This window comes from Oratosquilla oratoria, chromosome 18 (genome assembly GCF_046742065.1).
Source record: "Oratosquilla oratoria isolate Oo_2021 chromosome 18, ASM4674206v1, whole genome shotgun sequence".
In the NCBI taxonomy this organism is placed as follows: Eukaryota; Metazoa; Arthropoda; class Malacostraca; order Stomatopoda; family Squillidae; genus Oratosquilla; species Oratosquilla oratoria.
The window spans coordinates 61,653,804-61,676,413 of record NC_134794.1 but is presented as its reverse complement, the minus strand read 5'-3'; the positions used below and the strand labels follow the sequence as shown (position 1 = coordinate 61,676,413).

Genomic DNA, 22,610 nt, shown 5'->3' with positions numbered 1-22,610 from the left:
TGTCATTTGGTATACTGAAGTATCTTAACACTTCATTTAGGTATGAGTATTGATGTATGTATATAATTATTGAAGTGAGAGCAAGTTCGTTCAGCATGAGCCATAATAGAGGAGTGCTACCTCTTCTTTTTCATGTTCCCAAGGATTCCCAAGGAAGGAACCTATTCATCTAAGAAATAGAAATAAAGACAGCATAGTTTCCACTATTGACAGGCAGGGAGTTTCACCTTTTTTCTCTCTCAGGTGTTGTTGAAACATGGATTTTCATTGAGATTTTCCGGCAAAGTCCACATTTGTTTATACTATAAATATATGTTATGGAACCAGTGATGGGTACCTAAAAAGGTCACCCTCCAAGACATGTTCTTAGAGTATTATTTCCCCACTGTCTGTTTTCAAAACCTATCAACACCCTCACCTCTTTCTGGTGGCTTAGCACTGAGGTGCTGACACTCTTTCTGTATGTGACCCAAGGTCTTTCTATTTCTCAACTTTAATTGTATTTCCTTCATCTTTCACATAAGGAGAGCTGGTCCCCTCCTTCTAATACTATAACCTGGTAACATAGAAACTGTCCCACACTAACATAACAGTGATGCTAATTCAATGATTCTTCCCAGGGAAATCTATGGGAGTTCTTGGGGATTGTTGCCAGCCACCATGATACTGTGGGTTTCCAGCCTATGAAACATTAGAAACATTAAGCATCAGTTAATAATAATAATTTCTATCTTTATAACAAGGGCTTCTTCCCCCTTATAAGAGAAGTAGCCAAATCAAAGGCACGTACTCAATCCCACCCATTCCACTCCCATCCACCACCCTTTCCTCCCTCTCATCTTAGCTCATTGTGGATGAAGGGTCATCCATGTCTCTTCCTCACTGCCCAGGTCAGAAGCAATGCAGCAAGACACAGGACATCCATAACAAGGCCACTTCATTTAAACAATGACCCCCCTCTCCCCCCCTCTCTCTGTCCTGTCATGTGGAAATTAGAGAAGGCTGGGAGAAATCCCTTTGGGCTGCATCAAAATATCATCAACACACAACCAATCCCCACTCTACCCATCACCCACCCTTTCCCTTCTTTGCTTGACAGACATAGAAAAAGAAGAAGACTGGGAGAAAATACCTTCAGGCTTTGCAATACCTCCCTGTCATAAGCCTTTTCCAAATTCATTAAGGCCCAAAGAACATCCTTACCTTTTCCTAAAGCCTTCTCACATATGTGCCTTACCACAAAAATCTAATCCATGGAACCCCTACCCATCCTAAACCCACACTGTTCCTCACCAATTACTCCCTCTGTTCCTCACCTAATCCTCTCAAAAACCATCTATAAGCCTTCCCAACTACACTTAACAAACTGATCCCTCTGAAACTACTACACTCACACTCTTCCCCTTTACCCTTGTAAAGTGGAACTATATAGGCATTCCTTCAGTCCTCCAGTACTCTACCCTCTCTTAAATAAACATTAAACAACCTCACCAGCCAGTCTACCATCACTGTACCTTGTTTTTTCAGACATTCTGCATGACATCCATCCAACCCAGGTACCTTACCTACTCTCATCATCTTAACAACTGTCTGCACTTCATCTTTTCTTATTTCTCCATTTTCCTTACTCATCACAGTCATTTTCTTAGTTCTTTCCACTGCAACTACCTTACCCTCCCTATCCTCCTTCATTAAAAAAATTATAATGTATTTGTTTATGGTTCCCAGTGCTGAAAGAAAATCATAAGTTTTTATAAAATGTGTGTATTTTAATTACTAATGGAATAAAGACTAAAGTTTACCCAAAGTAGGATTCAAGAGGTACTAATTATTTTTTATAATATTGTGTGACTTTTATCCTAAACTATTTATGTAAAAACAAAAATAAAAAAAATGACTTTGGATTCAGTTTTTGCTTTGCATGTTTTTGATAACATAATGGCATTTAATAGCATGTTCTTTTTTTTATTATTATTAAATTAGATTCCTTATATTTGGAGGAAATCTTTTAACTTTTTTAATAGATTTTTATTAACGATGCAGTGAATTAATTTTGCTATAAACTTTTACCTTATATTCCATGTTTTTGCATTTTGTGTGCAAGAGTAAGATGATGAACAAGGAGGGTTTTCATCCATACACAGTTCGCCCAAATACTTGGTCGACTTCAGCAGTGGTCTCTTTGCTCGATCCCCTTCGGATGCTCACAGCTCTGTCAGGGACATCTCAGAACTCGGCACCCCTCCGGGGTCCCTAGATACGTATCGCAAGATCCTGCATTCCCAAAGTGTTGGTGGAGGGGCTGGAGAAGGAGGAGGAGGTGGTGTGGGAATAGTGGATAGCGAGGTTGGGTCTTTGCAACACCATGAACGCAAAGGAGGCATTCCCATTGGACAGCCGGGGTAAGGCTATTCATTATTAACTGAACAGATGCTTAAAGAACTAAAATGAAATCGGGATTAGCTCGCTGGGCTAGTTACATGATATAGCTAATTTCTTAAGGAAGAAAGTTAAGGTAGTTATTCATGCTAGATTGAAGTGATGTAAACTTTTTAGGAAAGTGCTAGTTTGCATCCGAATGTTATCAGCTAGCGAATATTAAAGATTTACTTTATATTTCTTCAAATATTTTTGTATTTGACTTAAAACATGGGTATCGCAACAGCACTTCAAATTTCACACAGTCAGACCAAGACCTCAGGTCCTGTACATACTGTATATAATGCTCTGCTTTGTGCTTGACCATGCATAGCAGTCACACTTGATTTTATACTGCACATAAAGTAGCTGCCCTGTCTATTATCTTTATTCTTCTTTTTATGTACACTTTTAGTGCATGCTGCTTAACTTACATTTTGAATGTTTTTGTGTCATGATTTACTAATGTGCAACTATGTAAGTCATTAATTCCATTTGTTTTATGGGTAATGCATGCAATTATAAATCTTATATAAAATATTTGTGCCTCTTGCTTACTTATGTATCCATATTTTTCCCTATGAGAATAATCCCATAATTACATTGTATGTTTATTTGCAGAAAAATATTTTTATGACTGTGTTTGAATATAACATGTATCAATATATGTTTTGGTGTGAAAAGGGGATTTTACAGGAAGAAAATAAGAGATCATTGCAATTGGTATTAATTAATTAACCCATAACCAGTAGTAGGTTTCACCTGGTTGCATAGAATTGTATGACAAAAGCCAGAAAAGAAATAAAGGTGATCATCCTCTATGAGTTAATCAAGAAAAATGTTAACCCCTTAACATCAGTAGGTTTCTTTCTGCTGAATATATATGCCATTTGTGAAATAGGAATTAGATGAATAGAGTTGTTGGATTGAGTAGGTCAAAGGTTGATGAAATGGTTTGGGCATGTGGAAAGAATGAGTGCATAATGAAGGGAATGTGGAAGGCAGAGTGAGAGGAAGATCAAGAGTGAGTGAAGGAGGTCTTGGGTGCAAGAGGAATGTCTGTGGAGCAGAGAAGAGAGTGCTAAATATAAGAATGTGAGGAGGGAGATTATGAATGGAAAAAAGGAAGACATGGATCAAAGAGATGTTTTTCAAACTTTGCTTCATGAATTATTTTGATTGGATGAAGAGAGGGATTCATACATACATACATAAACCAAAGGCTTTATCCCCCTTACATGGGGGGTAGCCAGAGAGGGATTCACCATATGATAAAGAGAGAAGAAGAGAAGCAAAAACAAGATAAAGGAGAGATGTAAAATGGGGAGGAGTGTGACAGAATTTTTTAAAAGTAATAGAAATATGTTTTGGAAGAAAGTTAACCACTTTAGTACAACTCAAATTCTCGCACACAGTTTCAGCAGCCATATGTAATTTGCATCACACTACTCACATTGTAAAATATAAAGTCACTGCTGTATTACTCATTCTCTTTTACTCTGAGTAAAAATAAACATCATCATCCAGGAGGTGCCAAGATAAGAGGGAGGGAGGAGGGTGGAGGGGAGTGGAATATATAGGAAATGGAATGGGTGGGAGTGGTTTCTATGCCTTTCTTTTTGGCTACACCCTGTGTAGGGGGGAAAAGCCTTTGGTATATATATATATGTATGTAAAAATAAACACAGAAAACATAAACCAATTCACAGAAACTGGAGTAACTCACATACAACTACAAAAATATATATAATCAAGACGCAGATGCTGGCATCCTCGTGTAGTACCTACTCACACCTCATGACACCTACATAGTGTCATTGTACTGAAGTGGTTAAGAGAGGAAGGGGTGGCATATCAAGTAGAAAAGTAAAGGTAAAAGGTGGAGAGGAAGAGATGATAATGGAAGAGGCAGTAAGGGAAAGATAGGCAGTATATTTTAGGGTGCTGCTAGATATGGAGGAGGATAGTGAAGGACTGGTGGTAGCAGTGGGGGACACTAGGAAAATGACAGTGATGGGTGACGAAAATGGAGGAGAAATAAGAAAAGATAAGGTGTAAGTAGTTATTAAAATGATGAGATCAGGTAAAGCACCTGGGTTAGATGGGTGTCATGCACTGTCTAAAGAAGGGAGGTACAGTAATATTGGACTGGCTAATGAGGTTGTTTAACGTGTGTCTAAGGGAGGGTAGAGTGCCTGTATAGTTCTGCTTTGAAAGTGTTGGTGCTATCTTTATTGTTGCTCTTTGGATTCTTTTAAATTTCTTTATATTCTTTTTTTTTGCTGGATGTCCATAGTGTCGCAGTATACTCCAATCTTGGTCTTATCAGTGTGTGTGTGTGTGTGTATATATATATATATATATATATATATATATATATATATATATGTATATATATATATGCTTCCAAGGCACAGGTTTTCACGTAAACAATTCTGATTAAAGTCAACTGCGCTAGTAGCTTTGGCTATTTTAAGATACAATTTCTTCAGTTGGAAGAATATATGTATATGTATATATATATATGTATATGTATATATATATACAGTATATATGTATATATATATATACAGTATATATGTATACATATGTATATGTATATATCTATATATATATATATATATATATATATATATATATATATATATATAGATATATATATATATATATATATATATACATAGCTACCTTTGTTCCTAAAAGGATGAATTCAAAGATAAGGATAAAATTTTCCTTACTTCCTCCTTCTTCCATATCTCTCCTTTGGAATTTCAGTTCTGCTTCTTCCTGTTTATTCTTATTTCTTGATTACCCCATTGAGATCTGCATCACCTTGAAGGATTTTGTTCTGATTAGTGTCTAACAATTTTATTCAGATGGGAAACAACCTACTCCTTGAAGGGTCAACAAAGGCATTTGCTATATATTGTCTTTAAAAATCTGAACCTTATAGAGAAGAAAAAATTCTTTGGATTCACCAGCACCTACACATTATATGCTACCCTTGCAGTACCAAATCAGTAGACTAATGAAATGGCTTTATTCCTGTGTTTTATGTTAATATTGTGTAACTTCCTGTATACAAGTTGCCATTGAATGGGTGGACTCCTTCTTTGTTATGTGTGTAGATTTAGTCTTGAATCCTGAAACTAATTAAACCAGTGATTTTCAGCCAGGTTACAAGTGAAGTATTATTCTTGAAAATCACTACAAATGTTTTAGAATGATTTCTCAAGTGTCAGAGATCTAATCAATCAGTCAATTGCCCAGGTTCTCTCTTGCAGGGAAAACAATTCAGATAAAAATAGTACAGTGAGACCTCTCATGAACGGACGTTAATTAGCTGTGTTTGTGGTGCTTTCGCTGTGTTTTTGATGTTTTTGGTGATGTTGTTTAGTGCATGCAATCACTATGCCACCCAAAAACCACTCCAAAACACCGAAAACACAGCGAAAACACCGCAAACACAGCTAATTAACATCTGTTAATGAGAGGTCTCACTGTATAAACAAATTGAGTCATGCGTTTCCTGTATTTGAATGCTGTAATTTGCCATAGTCTTAGCCCAGTGAGTGCATGAAGAATTACCTTTAGTGAGATAAAATCATCTGATGACAGCTGCAATAAACACAAAAGGTCATCATTGCAGGTATAAGGTTAACCAATGCGTAAATAAACTTTTATGATATGAAAAAAATGTCTCCAAATCATGGGGTCAACCTTTATGCTAAGTATAAAATGTGAACTTCTGCCACACAGTACTAAACAAGTAAAGCAACCCATGCAACACTCACTGTAACTCTAACAGATCACCACTCATGTCTCCTACTAAAACTCTTGTTCAGTGAACTTGTTTAATAGATATGATAATAATACAGTACAGTCAATGAAAATAATTAGATAATGAAAAGTATCACATTTAGTTGTGTTACTATAATATAGCCAATATCTAGAAGGGGATTAGATTATATGGCAATAGTAGGTATAAATAAGAATTTCAAGTGTAAAATATTAAAGTCAATTTTTATGCCGCATCAATTTGTATACCACTATTTACAGTGCAGTAGTAATGGTGTGGTCTGCACACAAAAAGAATATACAAAAATGAAAGAGAGAATATGAAGGTTTGAAAGTATTAAATGGCAGAAACAGGAATTCATCTTGTCCTTTAGGATGATCAAGCTGCTTATAGTAATGCCTCACTACAATTCCAGATAAACAAGTAATTTTCAGTTGTTTCGGTCAGAGTGAAATTCATGCAATTTTTTTTATTGATATGCTGTTTCCATAAAGAGAATAATAATGGAGAAATAATTAAATAGACAGAAGTTAATACTGTGAATGATGCACCTGTATCATCTAAGGTGTAATATTTAGTACAATCTGCATTTGGATTTCAGTTACCCTATGTAAGGTTTTCTTTGGGACCACTGTAAGATACGGATTGACCTCTTGTTAACATACATTAATTAGCTGTGTTTGTGGTGTTTTTGCTGTGTTTTCAGTGATTTTGGTGCTGTTGTTTAGTGCTGTGCAATCACCATGCCACCCAAAAACCACTCCAAATCAACGGATTATTCACATCAACGGACACCGTTCCCCCCCTTTTAGTCTGTTAATGAGAGGTCAATCTGTACCTTTATATGGTGATCCTGCAAGATGGATAGTGAAGCCACCCATTTTCAAAACTTGTTAACTCTAGTTCCCTCACATCCATCTGGTGTTGCTTCCCTGAGAAGCTGACACTCAGTCTCGGGACTGGGCCCAAGATCTCTTTCTATTAACTTCAACTGTATTTATTACTCTTATTCATTTATGGGGAACTAACTGCTGGTGATTGTTCTCCCCATCCTACCACTTTCAGCCAGTAACATAGAAACAGTCTCACATTGATACAACACAGACAGCAATCCAAAATTTCTTCCCAGAGAGATCTATGGGAGGGTCTAAGGACTGTCTCCAGCCACTGTAGTGTTGCAGGTTTCCTATTTCAAGAAACTCTAGGCAACACTTGATTGATTGAAAGTTTTCTTGACCAATTTAGAGGCATTTCGTCATTTGGGAATCATTAACCAGTAAGTATTATGAATGTTTTATGAAACCACATAGCATTCAACTTAAAAGCTTGCCAGGCTATATGTATACCCATGTACTGTATGGCATGGAAAAAGTGTTCAGGCACGAACAGACACAAAAGATATATATGTTACTGGCAGTTTTAGATAGAGGAGAAAATTAATGTAAATGCTAAAGCATTATATTCACTACTTTTGAATTGGACTATTATAGTTATTTGTATAAAAAAGTATTTCTTTACTTCCCTGTAATGCCCAACAGTTTAGATATAATAGTGTACTGTACATGATTGACTATATGTGACCTACTAAAAGTTAAAGGATGTTGCCAATGATGGGTCCCTTTCCTCAGTAAAAAAACTAAACATTTCATATCCTTAGTGAAAAGTTAACCTGTTTGATTGGTCTCATGAAAACAATGTCCCCCACCTCTTTTTTTTATGTTGAAAGCTCACTGGCTGAGCGGGTTAGGGCGTCGTTACTTGCGGCGAAGGTCGAGGTGAGGGCGGTTCGAATCCTGCCACCAGCGAAGTTGAACCAAGGGCATGGTTCATTAAATTCCATGCTACAAAGCCCTCTTTGAGGGGCACCATCCTAGCCTCCCAATAGGGGGTAGTGTGTGACGTTAAACCATATCATTACATTTTCTCCTTTACTTGAAGTTGCTCAGTAAACAAGTATATCACTATTAATGGTACAATTTTTACACTCTGTATCCTAGTCTTTACCTCACTTAAGGGCTGTGAAAGTAATGTACAGGTATTTGATTTTGCTGTACTTGTATGTACCTGATTGTGTTTATCTAATTGTAGCATACAGATAAGGATCAACACTCATGGGGTCCCGTCTTCTCTCCTATTCATCATACCTGGCCTCAAATTCATGTGCTGAGTTGTGCATGCCCTAAATACTCCATGATTACATAACCTCATCCAATGTATTTGTTTTTGAGTGTAATGTATCAATGTTTCATATGTTGCAGATGGCACCTAGATGCTGTGTTATGTTAAATTTGTGTTTGTCCAGACAGAAGTCTGTGTTGCTTACACTCTTCTATTTTTTCTATAACTTTTTTCAAGGGCAACTACAATAAGAGAGCAGCAACTAAGAATTGGAATGTTGTTGCTTTTGTGCAAAGAATTAGGTCATATTGTGGTAAAGCATAAGGATTAGGTTATACAATAAAGTGAAAGATTTTATTTCGTAAGTTATGAAAGGTTTTACCCATTGAAGTATTTGATTATGTCAAACTTGTCTATTAATATTTTATTTTTCAATTTAATATGTATCCATTATTTCTGGCTATTAGCATTCTAGTAAATAATATTTTTAAGATTAATTCAGTTTATCACTTATCAATTGGCCCTTGAGTGACTTAGTATTCATAATTCAATATTTCTTAAAGTACATTGGTGAAAAGAACATTGCATTAAGATTTTGCTTATGTGTAATTATTTGAGTGGTTATATATGATTACATTATTTTATAGTAAAATTGTACCTACTGTTAGTGAACTTTCAGTATATAGTGCAAGTTATCATGTGTAATACAAGGTATTACATGGCCTATAATGTACATTCTGTTGTGTTACTAGGTATAAGTCTCACTTTGCAGACGACCGTCCTTGGACTTTGCACGTCGACCAGCAGCTAACTTGACAAGCTCCATTGTTTCCACGGGTGCCACTATTGTGAACAGTGGTGCCAATATTGTCAGTAGTGGTGCAAATATGGTTGTCAACACAGCAGGAGTTGCTATGGAAGCAGCAACTAATACAACAGGAAATCAGGGGTAATTATAGATCTCATCTATATTGCAGCATGATTCATTGAGGGGCCTCTAATGAGTATTTGCCTCTGGTTATCCTTCAAGGTATTAGTATTACTATTAATATTATCGTTGTTGTTGTTGTTATGGAAAGAATGGATATTTACCTAGTTGTGTTTTATGGGACGAGAGCTATGCTCGTGGTGACCCATTTTCGTATCTCTCTGCATCCAGTTTATTCCTAAAATCTTGTATAGTTTAGGCACTCACTGTTTCTCCATTTAGTTTGTTCCAGACATCAATCACTCTATGTGGGAAGCTATTCTTTTTCAAATCTCCTCTGTAACTGTCCTTCTTTAGCTTCTTTTCATGTCCTCTTGTTTCTCTTCTGTCCCATTTTAATAAGTCGTCTCTATCAAGAATTTCCATCCCTTTCATAATTCTGTAAATGGTAAAAAAATCACCTCTTTCTCTTCTCTGTTCCAGCGTTGATAGATGTAATTTCTTCAATCTTTGTTCATATGTCAAATTTGATAGTGTAGGTGCCATTTTTGTCGCTGCTCTTTGAATCCTTTCTAATTTTCTTACTTTTTTTTCGTGCTAGGTGCCCATAGTGTTGCAGCATATTCTAGTTTAGGTCTTATTAGTGTAACCACTATTTTCTTTACCATTTCTTCATCCATGTAGTCGAAGGCCACTTTCATTGATCTTAATAAGTTATAAAACTCTCCAATTAATTTATTGACATGTTTATCAGGTGTCAAGTCACTTGAGATAATCACTTCCAGGTCCCTTTCAGAATCGACTTTTTTGACTTCCTTGTTTCCAATTTTATATTGACCCGATATTCTATTTTTACTTTTTCCAAATTCCATTATGCTACATTTCTTATTGTTAAAGTTCATTTCACATCTCTGACTCCATTTCCATATTTTGTCCAGGTCTTCTTGTAGTGATCTACAATCTTCTTCTGTGCTTACTCTCTTGAGTAATTTGGCATCATCAGCAAAGAAGTTCATGTAACAATTCAATCCCACATCCATATCATTTATATATATATATGGCAAACATTGAAGGAGCCAATACAGAGCCTTGTGGGACACCACTTATCTCATCTTCTTGGTTCGAATTTTTGTCTCTAAGTACCACTCTCTTTTTTCTCCCACTTAAGAAATCCCTCATCCATTCCAGTAGCTTACCTTGTACTCCTCCTATTATTTCAATTTTTTCTTATTGACTTTTTATGTGGTACTTTGTGAAAAGCCTTCAGCAAGTCCAAGAAGGCGTAGTCTGCCCAGCCATCTCTTTCTTGTATTATCTCATTTAATCTCGAGTAAAAGCATATTAAGTTTGTGGTACACGATCTTCCACTTCTAAAGCCAAATTGTTTAGGGTTTAATATTTCATTTTCTTTCAAGTGTTTGATCCATTTGTTTCTGATAACTTTTTCGCATATTATGCTTGTAAGGGATACTGATCTGAAGTTTGTAGGATCTTCTTTGTTTCCTCCTTTATATATTGGTACTATGTTTGCATCTTTCCAGTCTTGCAGTACCTTTCCTTCTTTGAGTGAAAAGTCTATTATCTTGTATAATTTGTCTGTCAGTTACTCTTTCAGTATCCAATTTGCAATTCCATCCAGTCCATGCGATTTCCTAACATCTAGGTTTTTTATTTGGTCTCTCATTTCTTTCTGTGTTACCTTGACTTAGCCACCACATTTTAAAGGGGAAAAGATCCTTTAGTATGTGTATACTGGGATGATATGTTTGATATTTTGTTCTGACTGGTGACAGACAATTTTATTCAGCTTAGGGTAAAACCTTGTATTGAGGAAATTGAATGAAAATGAGTAATGTCATTTTTATTCAGTTCAGTTAAAAGTCTTGAACTCCCACTTTCAGAGGGGGTAGGATGGTTCCTCAACATGAAGGACTTTGAAGCTGGGAATTAATGTTTGAAGTGGAATTATTGGGGGAAATGAATGCATCATAAGTTTAATGCAGATTTAATTCTTCCACTAGGGGACATTCACAGACACAGTCACAACCCCAGACTCAGACCCAACCTCAAAGTCAACCCCAACCACAGCAGCAGCAACAGCAGCAGCAGCAACAACAGAGTGAGAAGCAATTGCAGTTCAAGGAAGGCCCCAGGTTTGGTCTGAAGTCGATGGTCAGCGTTGATGACATGCCGGAGCTCTTTGCATCTTTTGACAGTAAGTTTTCTTTCACCAATTGCTTCATCTTGTCTGGATCAAATAGCTCCCATTCTTTCCTTTCCTTCTTTAATGACATGTCAGTTTTATGAACTTTCAACATTAATAAATTGATTGTATGTTAAAACTAAAAGGCATGGCAGTTATTTTTGATGCAGTTGTTTTCCAGGTGTTAAGTTTGCTGTTGTTAGGTATTTATATTAACTTCATGAAATGTTTATTGTGTATTCTGACTGATGATAAAGATTAAATCTAATGCAAGTGAAAGGACCCATTGATTATGAGCTGAGGATTTTGTGTGTATGTGTGTGTATTATGTGTGTGTGTGTGTCTGTGTGGTTGTATGTGTGTGTGTGTGCATGTATGTACATTTTTGCATGTGTGTGTATTTGTGCATGCATGTATGTTCACGTATGTGAGTGTATCTGTTGTGTGCACAGGTACGCAGTAGTATAGGTGTGGGCATATATGAATATATTTTTGAATTAAGTATTGTGTGTAGAGAAATATTGAAAGCCTGCAGCATTCATCTAATGGTGTCATTTATGCTTCAAAAGGATGAGAAATATTAGATTTGTGGATTGCACATATCCCGCATGCTGCCATTTCATATTCAGTTTGTTGACATTTCTTGGTTAGGGAAGTAGGAAGGGAAGAAAAGTTTCCAGCCTTTTGAGGATTGGGGATTTCTCCTAGTGGAATGAGATTGTCTACCATTAGCTAGAACAGAATTCTAAAGGGTTATTGCTGTCTTTAGTCAAATGTTTTTTGATTCCTTTCATTAATGGAGGTTTCTCAGCTGAATTAAATATAATCAGTCAGTCAATCCATTGCCTCAGGTCTTGCATACTGGAGACCTGCAGCTCTGAGGAGTAGAGCTTTCAAAGGCCAGAAAAAATAATATGAATATCCTGTGTACATACATAATCAAAGGAGAAAGGTGTATGAGTGTAGGATGCCAAAGTTGTGATTGTAGGACTTACATGTATGACTGAAAGTTTTTTTTTTTTTTGTTTTTTTTTTTTAATAACTGTTTATCCCAGGTGTTTTATTTGAAAGTTGTGCATATACATTTGGTGTACATACAATATAGAAGGTTTATTGATAATTTAGGCATTTGTTTAGATAGGGAACACATTTTTATACACTACAAATTTTCTTGTATAATAGTGTATATTTGCTAACCTTAAGGTGTACTTTTACACCAAGTGCATTTACTATACCCCTGCTTCATTTGTACAACTCATGAACATGTCACACAGTTGGTGTATGTAAATTGCACGTGGTGAACATGCTACACTGCTGCTGTTGAGTGTTGCTTCAGGTGATGTAGGGAGGGAGGACTTTCATTAATCTACCCACCTGTCCTGCAGTAGTTGAGCCAGCTAGGATTAGAGGAGGGTTCACAAGGACAAGTTCAGGAAGTTAGCATCGTAATGCATGATTTTTGGAATTGGAGTGCATGACGGGTTGTCAGAGTGCATGATGTATTCATCATCAAAGGGCATGGATTTGATACTGGGGTGCATAACAATCTTGATTTATAGAGTCAGACATGGAATGTGTCCATTGGACACTCATAGGCAGCTTGAAGTGTATGAAGTCTGTATGCGTGTTATTAGAGTTGGAGTGCATGGACTCCAGGTTTGTGTGGGATTACTTGGGGTCCAGGTTTGTGTGTGTGTGAGACTAGGGTTGGAGTGTGTAAAGTCTAGGTTAAAGTGTACTTAACCTTTTCTTAACCAAAGGGTATCACAGAGAAGAACAAAAGTTCAGTAGCAATTATGATAAAAGGTTAAGTAACCTGTGGAAGGGATTGATTTATATAGATTTTTTTTCTACTGTATTATTTTACTGAAGGGGTGTTGCAGAGGTGATTAAAGTAGCCTTGCAACAGCCAGAATAAGAGGATGAATAGTTTTTGGTACAAAAAAGATAATAATAGAACCTGTTGCCTCAGGTTTCATTGATTGGAAACCTTCAGTGCTGTCCGATAATTCTTTATGACAGTTGTATGCAGGATTCGAACCCACTGCTTTCGGCCACCCGTAAGATCACATTCACAGAGCCTTAGCCCACTACAAGGCTCTGTGAAGGTGATCTTACAGGTGGCCAAAAGCAGTGGGTTCGAATCCTGCATGCGACTGTCATAAAAAATTATCAGATTGATGTCGTTGTTACTAGCGAATTTCTCCCTTCTGTGCTGTGTTATCCAGCAATAAGTCAATTCCTCCATTGTTCTTTCTGGAAACGAACTTTTAATTCCTGTGTACCACCAGCCAATGTGAGGAGGAGGAAGGGGAACAATCACCATCTGTTATCAGTTCTTGTGTAAAAGAACTGGAAGGAAAATAGTTATAATTGATAGGGAGGGTCAGGGGAAAGGGAAATGGATGGGAGTGGAATGGGCGGGAATAGGTACATGCCTGACTTCACTATCTCTCTTATAAGGGAGGAAAAAGTTCTTGGTATATGGATATATAGATAATGATAGGGAGGTGTATAAGAAGTGATGATGGTGGTGGTTTAGATGTGAATTTGAAGGGAGACTGGAGGAACTGGAGAGATTTAGGTATTTAGGGTCATATATGGCAATGAATGAAGGAGTGGAGGTGGAGGTGAGTTATAGAATAAAGGAAACAAGTAAGTGCCTTGGGGAGGGGGGGGGGATGAAACTGTTATGGAAAACAGGTATTTGGGGATGAATGCAGGGAAGGTTGCATGAGAGAATGATTGCAATTGTGATGCTGTATGGAGCAAAGACATCGAATTTGAGGAAGGCCAAAATGAAGACAGTGTTTTAGAAGTATTGTAGGTGTTACAAGAGTAGATAGAGTGAGGAATGAAAGTGGTTTATCATTGTTGGAAGATGTTTGGAGTACTTAATTACTTCAGCTGAAAAGATTGACCTCAGGGTTATAAGTTAGATTAGGCCCATCAAACTAGTGGTATCCTTTATGCATCTTGTTCTGGGGAATGTCAGACAATTTCATTCATGTGAGAAGTAGCCCCTAGGCTGGAGGCTTTACAGCCATTGCTTAAGTACTTAAATAATGTCAAAGTGTTGTTCACTGCCCACTGAATGGCCAGCACACTGCACATGCTGCAAAAAGTTATATGTTGGGAAGTAGAGTTGATAGATCTGTGTGAAGTAGTATTACTGAGGATATGAGACACAAGTCCATCATAACTTGAATGAAAAGATATGTACTCAGTGATGATACCAGGAACTGTGTAGTTTTCACTCAGTCAGAATAACATTTAAGATAATTTTTCTAGAGAGATTCAGTTCTCTGGATTTGTTGTTATGACAGAATACACTTCGTGTTAAAAGGAAATATCTGCTACAACAGTTGGACTGTTGGAATTAGTCACACTTTATCATATGGCTGGAAAAGTGGGAGAAGAAAAATATATGGTCAGATTTACATACATAAGGAAATTGAAGGGAAGAAAGGAATATGTGACCAGCTTTTATGTATAGATGTATGTCTCCAGTTGAATGGCTGATTAATGTCTAACGTTGGATGGAGTGTGTTGCTTTTGCACATTAACATAGTTTATAAGTTTGATGTTCACTGAGAGGTTGTGTATTCAGTGATGGTGCATTCTGGTTGGTAGTTTTATGAGTTTGAATGGATCAGTATTGCAGGTACTGTGAACCCAGACAACCACTAACACTAACACATTGCCTTCTCTTCAAGTCCTGGCTCCACACTTCCCTTCCCTCCACCAGCTGGGTAGGTTCCGGTGGTTGTCATGGTTTTTTGTGCAGCAATGAGGAGGACCTCAGCCCTTGTATTATACCAGTGCTGTTTACATGTCTTGCAGGGGTCACCTACTGGGGTATCGAAAGCAGAATCCCCTGAAAATTTTGTGACTCCACTGTTATTTATTATGTTACACCTTGCATCTTTTGCAATGCTCTTTTTAAACAAAAAGCCCTCTCTATTAAATTATCACATTCTCATTGAAAAAACATTAAGGAAAATTGAATTATGGTGATGTAATATTTCATCTGCAATCTTTAATTTCTCCTGATTTGATATTAATGTTGAATGAAGTGACCACAAAATTACTTTTAGTGTTGCTACTAACATTCAGTAAGACATTGGTTGATGTTTGGATATTTTAAGTAGACATGACCAGTGTATCAGTAAATAGAAACCAGTACCCAGTAGGATGACCCCTTGGATGTGAAAAGGTTCCAAACAGTTCGGTGTGCTGTGATGTACATGCATGGTTGAGTTGTTTCCAGTTCAGTGTGGTTTGTGGACTTCTCTTCAATCTTGGTTTTTCCAAATCTGTCAGCAGTGGAGGTTTGCACTTTAAATGTGTACAAAATACGTTTAAGAACAGTACACACATGCGACTGTGTTTTTCATTAAAAATACACATAAACTCTTGTGTGCATCTGTAAATACATATGCTTTGCTGTATTTTGTTTATGATTGGATGTAGTTGGAGTAAAACTGCAAAAGTTCACTTAACATTTGCTCAGGGACTTTACAATAACCCTGTATAGGCGGATACAGAAATTATAGCTGCTCACAAAAGTTTGTCTAGCATCTTATCACATCATTTCATCACACTGTCACTGATAGCAAAAAGACTCAAGTTCAAGGCATATCTCCTGAAGGTAGTCAGAAGATTGCTGTCTCCAGAAAATATTATGCACATTTTTTGGGACTGACTCTACTTCAGGATTTTTTTCAACCTCTTTATCTTCTAAAGCACATACAGATTTTTTTTATTTTTTTTTTTTAAATACACACACACAGACATCTGGAAGAAAAAACTATACTGAATCCAAATCAATTTGGATTTTGACAAGGAAGATCATGTACAGCAAACCTGATCTACTTCTATTTGAGACTAATAGAAATAATACAAGAGAGGGATGGATGGGCAGACTGTGCCTATCTAGACCTACAAAAAGTATTTGATAAGGTACCACACAAGAAATTGATAAGAAAATTAGAATCAATAGATGGCATCAGAGGAAAATTATTGGAGTGGATGGAAGACTTCCTGACTGGGAGAAAAATGAGGGTAGTAATTAGAGATAAATACTCAAAATGGGAAGAAATGATAAGTGATGTCCCACAAGGGACGGTGCTGGCTCCAGTCGTGTTTGCCATTCATATAAATGACATGGATGAAGGAGTAGAGTGTTATATGAATTTCTTCACAGATGATGCAAAAATACTAAAGAAAGTAAGAATAGAGGAGGATTGGGAATCATTACAGTCAAACCTGGACAAAATCTGGAAATGGACTCAAAAGTAGGAAGTGAACAAATATCAAGAAATGTTGTATAATGGAGATTGGAAAAAGTAAAAACAGAATATAAAAAAATTATAAGATTGGTGAAAAAGTAAAAAAAAAGTGAGCTTGGAAAGAGACCTTGGAGTAATTATTAGCAAAGACATGACACTAGACAAACATATCAGCAAAATAGTCAGAGAAGCCTTCATCCTATTAAGGTCAATGAAAGTGGCATTTGACTAGATGAAGAAATTGTTGAAAAAGCATTAGTTACATTAATAAGACCAAAACTGGAATACGCAGCAACATTATGGACACCCAGTACTAAAAAGAATATAAAGAAATTAGAAAAAATACAGAGCAGCGACAAAGTTGGCACCAGCTCTTTTCAAATTAACATATGAACAAAGACTATCCAGATTGGAATTACCGACACTGGAACATAGAAGAGAAAGAGGAGATCTACTGATTATATAGAATCATGATAGGAATGATTTACTAAAATGGGACAATGAAAAAACAAAAGGACACGAAAAGAAACTCAAAAAGGATAACAATAGAAGAGATCTGAAAAAAATAACTTCCCACACAGAGTGCTGGATACCTGGATTAATTTAGATAAAGAAACAGTGTGTGGAAACACTATTCAAGATTTTAAGAAAAAACTTGATGCTGAAAGATACATAGACGGGTCACCATGATCATAGCTTCCTTCCCATATAATACAACTAGGTAATTACACAATTGTAGAGGCAAAATTAAGGGGTCTACAATCACTTAACGGTGTTGGAAATGGATTATATAATCACTGGCTTAGAAAAAGAGAGGAAAAACTGGGTGGAGGAGTTATGTACTTGGCTAAGAAAAATCTAAATGTGATGAAGATTACAAATGGAGTGAACAGTGTGGAAATGATCACAATAAGAGTTAAAGATAATGACATGAAAAAGAGAGTGTTTGTGGTGATTTGTCTCCCCAAAAATGGTTTCTTGGAGAGAGAGAGAGAGAGATTACTCAAAAATGTTAGAAGATACAAGGATTTCATTAAATGGGGTGAGGAAAGATGGAGGAAATGTGATACCTATGAGAGATTTTAACTGCAAAAAAATCTGTTGGGAGATTACAGTGAAAGGTGGAGAGGAGTTATGGGGAAATTTATTACTTGACATGACTATGGAATATACAATGACACAATGGGTAAAGGAAAACACCAGATATAGAAATAATGAAGAACCGTTGAGAGTTGATTTGTTCTTTATGTCAGAACCTGAAATTGTTCATAAAATTGAATACAATACACCAATTGGTAAGAGTGACCACATATTATTTGAACTAGAACTAAAGGACAAAATATATATGGAGATAAATGAGAAATACAGAAAAGAGAAGCTGGTATATAGTTAAACAGACTTTGTGAAATTTAAGAATTTTTTTCAAGAAGCGAGCTGGGAAATTTTCTACAATAAAGAAATGCGAGAAGAAGAAAAATGGAAGTTTCTGATGAAAATCTATAATGAAGAGATGGATTAATATGGATCAAGACAAAAACAGGAAAAGGAATATATTAAAGTGTTGGTTTAACAGAAGGTGTAGTGAGGCAAAAAAAGAGAGAGAGTTAAAGCATGGAAAAGATGAAAAAAAAAATCCTAGAAAGTGACAAATATATATCAGTGAAAGGAATGAATATGTAAAAATACATAGGGAAGAAAAAATAAATTATGAAAAAGACATAATAGAAAAATGTAAGGTTCAACCAAAACTATTATATAGATATGTGAATGGGAAATTGAAAAACAAGCAAGAAATAGAGAAACTGTGCCAAGGGAACATGGAATACACAGAAGATATAGAAATGGCTAAGGCCATGAGCAAACATTTCAAGTCTGTTTTCACTAGAGAAAAAGTGTGGCACTGGGATGAAGGGCAAGGCAAGAAGTGAGATTCCCTCCTGTGGGGGAAATAGCAACACAAATAAGGGACCAAATAGCAAGTCTTGATGTCAGAAAATTGCACAGCCTGGATGGAATTGCAAACTGGATACTAAAGGAGTGCATAGAAGAATTGGTGGGCAAAAGATATAATAAGATGTTTGCAGGAAGGAAAAATAACAAGACTGGAAAAAGGCCAGCATCATACCAAAATATAAAGGAGGAAACAAGGAAGACCCAACAAATTACAAATCAGTTTCCTTTACAAGTACCATAGCCAAAATTTGTGAAATAGTGAAAACTACATCAAGGGAATACAGAATATAGAGAAGATATAGAAATAGCTGAAATTGTAAACCAAAAATAATGAAAGTACTAAGCCAATCAAAATAAACAACGAAATTATTGAAAAAGCGTCCGTCAGTAAATTCCTAGGCGTGTATTTAGACGATCAACTTAATTGGAAACATCATATAAATCACGTGATAAATAAGATATCCAAAACTTTAGGAATTATGCATAAAATGAGAAATATCGGAGTAACAAAAATAAATAAATAAAAATAATTTTTTTCCTTAAGGGAGAGCAACTCCCCATAAGCTTTGCTTCTCGCTCTCCCTTTTCAACTACCAATTTTGTAAAAAAAAAAAAAAAAAAAAAAAAAAATGTATATATGTATGTCTAATTGTATTTAATATTGTTGAATAAACCTATAATAAAAAAAATATATATATTTCAAATGTGTATTCACAAAATAAGATACACAAAATTGGGATGAAGAAAAGGGAGAAAGACCCCCCCAATGAAAGAAATAATTGTGACAGAAAGAAATAAGGGACTAAATAATTAACCTTGATGTCAGAAAAATCACACGGCCAGGACGAAATTGCAAAATGGATTCTAAAAGAATGTATAGATGAACTAATGGACAAAATACACAATAGATTGCTCACGCAAAGAAGAAAAAATACCACAAGACTGGAAAAATGTCAATATTATGCCAATATATAAAAGGGGAGAAAAGGAAGACCCAACAAACTGTAGACCGAGCTCCCTTACAAGTACAATAGCTAAAATTTGTGAAAAAGTCATCAAAAGTAGATGGACTAAACATCTGGAGAACAATATACTAAATCCAAAACAATTTGGTTTTAGACAGGGAAGATCATGTGCAACAAACTTGATTTGTTTTTACATACATACATACACTAAAGCTTTTTCCCCCTTACAAGGGAGGTAGCCAAAAAGGAAAAGGCATAAAATCATAGTAACTATGGGTAACTTTAACACAAAAGAAATATGTTGGGAAGAAATGACACTGAAAGGTGGAGAGGACCTTTGGGGAAATATACTACTGGATATGACCATTGAATACACAATGACTCAGTGGGTTAAGGAAAATACCAGATATAGACAAAAGAACCATCAAGACTAGATTAATATTTACATCAGAACCTGAAATTGTGGATAAAATGGAATACAAGACACTAATTGGGAAGAACTAAAAGAACAAATTTATTTGAGAAGAAATGAGAAGCATAGAAAAGGAAGACTAATGTACAGCAAAATTGATTTTGAGAAATTTAGAAAATTCTTTCAAAATGTAAACTGGGAAAACTTCTTAAATGAAGAAACAAAGATGAAAGAGAAATGGAACATATTAAAGAGAATTATAAAGAGGGAATAGACAACTACATACCAAAGCTGAAACAAGAGTGTACATTAAGTGCTGGTACAACAGAAAATGTAGTGATAGAAGAGACAAAGTTTGGAAAAGATAGAAAAAATAAAATAAAAAAAAATGAGTAAGTGGCAAATATATATCAAACTAAGAAATGAATATATGAAAATATGCAGAGAAGAAAAGAGAAACTATGAAAAAGACATAATAGAAAAATGCAAGGACTTTTAGTATTGTTGTAATTAATTGACTACAAACTGCGAACGTTAGAGAACTTACCTGCTTGAGTTCTCTAACTAATCGTCGGAACTGAAAGTATTCTTGAGGCTTCGATGTAATTGTAGAAATCCTTTGCTGAGGTTTGTCCTTCTGGTACCAGAGTTGAAGCTTGTCTGGCGTTCAGTTAACTAAACTTAGTCTCGTTCGGCTGGAATTCTTACGAGCCTTCAAAATGGCTTCGAAGTCACGGGACAACTGATACTTCAAATAAGTTCTCAAGTTCCCGATTTGTTAATCAAAATTACAACATAGGCTTAAATAAATGATAAATAGGGAGGGGAGTTTAATAATATATTAATTAAAATTACGATAGTGTGGTACGAAGTTACAGGAAAGGTTCCCGATTCAAAAATTAAACAAGCTTTCGGGAAATTGCCGTAGCTCAAGTAAACAATGCCATTCCCGTAACAACAATTACCACAGGACCAACCTAAACTATTCTACAGGTATGTGAATGGTAAACTAAAAGATAAACAAGAAATAGTGAAACTGCATCAAGGGAATGATGAATACTGTATATAGAAGATGTAGAAATGGCTAAAATTATGAACAAATATTTTAAATCTGTATTCACAATTGAAAACTCACAAAAGTGGGAAGGACAGAAAGATCCCCCCCCCCCATGAATAGCTGTGACACAGAAGGAAATAAGGGAACACTACAATAAGGAAATAAGGGCATCAACAAAAAGACCTGGATAAAGTCTGGGAATGGAGTCAAAAGTGTGAAGTGAACTTCAACATCAAGAAATGTAGTATAATGGAATTTGGAAAAAGTATAAATAGAATATTGGGTCAATATAAAATTAGTACAAAGAAAGTTAAAAAGTCAACTCAGAAAGGGATCTAGGAGTAACTATCACCAATGACATGGCACCAAACAAACATATCAACAAAATAGTCAGAGAATCTTTAAATTTATTAAGATAAATGAAAATGGCCTTTGACTACATGGATGAAGAAATAGTAAAGAAAATATTAGTTACATTGATAAGACCAATATTGGAGTATGCTGCAACACTATGGACACCAAGTACTAAAAAGAACAATAAAGAAATTAGAAAGAATTCAAAGAGCAACGACAAAGATGGCACCAATACTCTCCAAATTGACATACAAACAAAGATTGGACAAACTCGAACTACCAACCCTGGAACAAAGAAGAGAAAAAGGAGATCCACTAACCATCTATAGAATTACTAAAGTGGGAAAAAAGAAAAACAAGAGGACACGAAAATAAAGTTAAAAAAGATAGTTATAGAAGAGATCTGAAAAAGAATAGCATCCCACACAGAGTGATAGATATCTGGAACAAACTGAATGAGAAAACAGTGAGTGCAAAAACAATACAAGACTCTAAGATAAAAAACTGCATGCTGAAAGATACAATAGCGGGTCACTATGAGCATAGCTCTCTTCCCATATAATACAACTAGGTAAATACACACACACACACTAGACACTGCGAGATACAAAGGCGGGACACCACGAGCATAGCTCCCCTTCCCGCAAAATACATCTAGGTAAATACAACTAGGTAAATACACACATATGATAACATGATAATTAGAAATCAAGGATGTAAGTTTAAGTTGGAACTGTTCATGAATTTGAGGCTAGGTTTGATAAAAGATTAGAGAATAGGAGACAGGACTGAACAAGCTTTGCTCCTTTCCTCTACACTACAATTAGGTAAATATGCATACATATGTACACATGTGTATATATGTATCCATATGAGTACAACTTCAGCAAAAGAATTGATGGAAAATGTATACATATGTACACACATACATAGAACTTATCCACTGACACATGGTCATACATATACCATACATGTATTCTGTAAATTCAACACAGTTCATGTAGTCACTTATCATCAGTTTCTTTGTTTGCTGTAGTCTTTATTTGAATCCAAAACTCCAAAGTTACTCCCTTGAATGCCTCTGAACTAAAGAAAGTTAACATGATGGGGGA

The 22,610-nt window shown here is 35.8% G+C and overlaps 1 protein-coding gene across 21 annotated transcripts in view; it reads left to right on the top strand.

Annotated features, from left to right (window-relative positions):
- The window catches only part of mtd (TLD domain-containing protein mustard), a 429,051-nt gene that overhangs the window by 347,476 nt on the left and 58,965 nt on the right, over positions 1-22,610 (top strand). For 16 of the 21 annotated variants that reach the window (XM_076202235.1, XM_076202215.1, XM_076202220.1 and 13 more), the window contains 4 exons: positions 2,145-2,402; positions 9,108-9,284; positions 11,285-11,478; positions 15,183-15,218. In XM_076202235.1, coding sequence (XP_076058350.1) covers positions 2,145-2,402; positions 9,108-9,284; positions 11,285-11,478; positions 15,183-15,218 — 665 coding nt within the window. The remainder of the gene's footprint in view (positions 1-2,144; positions 2,403-9,107; positions 9,285-11,284; positions 11,479-15,182; positions 15,219-22,610) is intronic. The other 5 variants (XM_076202234.1, XM_076202218.1, XM_076202231.1 and 2 more) reach the window with 2 other exon arrangements.